This window comes from Onychomys torridus, chromosome 4, assembly GCF_903995425.1.
Source record: "Onychomys torridus chromosome 4, mOncTor1.1, whole genome shotgun sequence".
NCBI lineage: Eukaryota > Metazoa > Chordata > Mammalia > Rodentia > Cricetidae > Onychomys > Onychomys torridus.
In genome coordinates, this window is record NC_050446.1 from 105,550,939 (window position 1) to 105,553,295 (window position 2,357).

Sequence of the window (2,357 nt, forward strand, 5' to 3'; positions counted from 1 at the left end):
GGAATTGCCATACCTTGGGATTTACAAAAATATTCAGCATTATTATCAGTCAGCAAATCATTAGATGAAAGTCATGCCATGGCCAGGTTGTCTTGGTCAGGGTGTCAAGTGACGTGGAGCCACCGTCCATAGAATTGAGATCAGTGTGTGGACAGGGTTGAGAGTCATACAGCAAGCTAATTTGCGAGGGTCTGCGGGCAAGGTTGGGAACATGAGTGGCCATACTTGGTGAAAATCTGCAGCTTGGGTTTGGACAAGATTGGAAGACTCCAGAGAGGGAGGCGAGAGGGGTCACCTGGTGCTAGAAGCAGACTGTCACACTTCACAAAATCTGCCCACGGGCAGTATTGACATCTAATCCAAAACATGAGACCCATCCTGCGTGCATAGGGTCTTTAAGAGGACAGCTAGGTGAAAGGGATAAAGGGCAAGGCAGGAACTCGCTGCCTTTGGGACCCATACAGGCAGGGGGGGGGGAAGAAAGACAGGCACAAGGAAGAACGCACAACACTACCTTTAATAGAGACAACTCTGCCCTGTCTTCCCCAGGCACTCCTTATATCGCACTATGAGAGGAGGGCTGTTGCACAGCTCGATGCCTCTCTTAATCCTGACTTCTTCATTCAGCTCCTTATCCCTTCCTCTCCAGCTGCTGTGGTCTCCAGCCCTGAGATGGGTCCCATGTAAACACCCAGGAGGGGCAAGAGAATCCCTTAGCTTCCGGGGATAGCTTCTCGCGTGTCTGAGGCCGTGGAGAATTAGCACGGATGGAGACGAGGCTATCCTCCGAGCTGACAAGGAGCGAACCAGAGGACCGCCTCTCCAGGCCCAGCGCCGGGAGCTTCAAAGTGGACACGGTTTGGGAGGTCGTGCTGTGTGTCCGTACAGGTTTTCTGGGCTGTGGAAAGTGGTCTTTTCTCCTAGCCCGGATGGAGTGTAAGGAGGAGGATCAATCCCAGGCCTCGGCTTCGAGCACCCCCACATTCGCCCGAACCCTCCGCAGCCGGGCGCCGCAGCTGCAGGGGGCGCCAGTGAGCAGCTCGCTCTGCCCTCCCAGTCCTGCGTCCGCAGGCGAGTGGGTAGGTCGCGGCGTCTGGGCTCCGGCGGGTACTGGGAAGCCCCGCGCAGCCCAGGCACCGCTCACCGCTGCTTGCGCTCGGCTTGCTGGAGCCTCCGGGAGAGATCATCGATGCGCACGTTCTTGAGTTGGAGCAGGTGTTCCAGACGCTTCACCTTCATCTGCAGGACCTGGGTGGGGGTGCAGAGACATCAAGCCTGGAGGCCTGATGCCCTGCCAGTGTTTTGCCCCTGCAGACTTCAAGCTGCCCCCTAAGGCCTCAGTGTCACCTCCTCACCTGCACTGTCTCTTGAGAGGCCAACAGCTCCTGCTCCTTTTCAGCGATCTGAAGGACGAAGCTCGGATCGCCCTGCAGCGCCTGGTTATACCCAGGGGGTAGAGGCGCCAGCGGCCGGCCCCCTCTGCAGTAAGTAGTAGCTTAGCGGAGGCCTGGATGTCAGACCCTGCAATTCTCTTCTAGTACCCGCGACCAGGCCTTCCCTTTTCGCCTTCTCATCACCTCCCCAACAACCAGGGCACTGCCACACTAGTCTGTGTGGGTAAGTCACCCAGCCTGGTGAGTTCAGAACTCTCAACTTTACCTGGACTGCTCTCCTCCCAGGGCTGTGGCACCGTCTCCTCGAGTCTTCTGGGACAAACCTAAGACAACGCAAGTGGAGGAGTGACCTTGCTGGAATCCCATTCTCCTGTCTCCCCCGACCCTAAAATCATTTAAAGGGACATGGGGGAAAGCTTTCCTGAGATGTGGGAAAGCCACCTTACCCATATCCATGTAGCCACTGCCATCCTGAGGAGCCAGCTCCTGAAAGAACGGATGTGGTCTCCTATTAGCTTGGGCTCATCTGTCTCCAAAAAGCCCTATTCCCCTCCCACAATCCTGCGGGCCAGGTTCTCTTAGTTAGGCACTCCTCTCCACTGCCTGGGGAGCACCCCTCGGGCCCCAAACAGCAGGCTCAAGCAGCAGCACCTGTAAGGAGGCAGCGGCCAGCTTCTGGCGCCTCTGCCGCTCCTCCAGGCGCTGCCTTAGCGGAATGAGCACCAGCTCCACTACCCCGGGGGAACACTGCGCAATCTTCCGCATCACATCGTCGGGGACCGAGAAGTTCAGCTTGTTCAGCACCTTTCTGGGGAGTGAATACGAGAAGGGTGGAGTGGGTCCTGGGGAAACGAATGGAGAGCAATGGGAAGGAAGTGGACATAGCCCCGGGGGACGCGATGGGCAGGCATCTGGACCTTCTCTGCTTGAGTGTGCCAATTTCCTCGTTTCCATCCCAGTAAA

The 2,357-nt window shown here is 57.1% G+C and overlaps 1 protein-coding gene across 1 annotated transcript in view; it reads right to left on the minus strand.

Annotated features, from left to right (window-relative positions):
* Positions 1-498: 498 nt before the first annotated feature.
* The window catches only part of Spef1 (sperm flagellar 1), a 4,458-nt gene continuing 2,599 nt past the window's right edge, over positions 499-2,357 (minus strand). Inside the window, exons 3-7 of the mRNA XM_036184367.1 lie at positions 2,046-2,202; positions 1,841-1,880; positions 1,660-1,717; positions 1,356-1,479; positions 499-1,248 (exon numbers count right to left, since the gene is read on the minus strand). Of these exons, the coding sequence (XP_036040260.1) occupies positions 1,141-1,248; positions 1,356-1,479; positions 1,660-1,717; positions 1,841-1,880; positions 2,046-2,202 (487 nt within the window). The 3' untranslated portion in view covers positions 499-1,140. The remainder of the gene's footprint in view (positions 1,249-1,355; positions 1,480-1,659; positions 1,718-1,840; positions 1,881-2,045; positions 2,203-2,357) is intronic.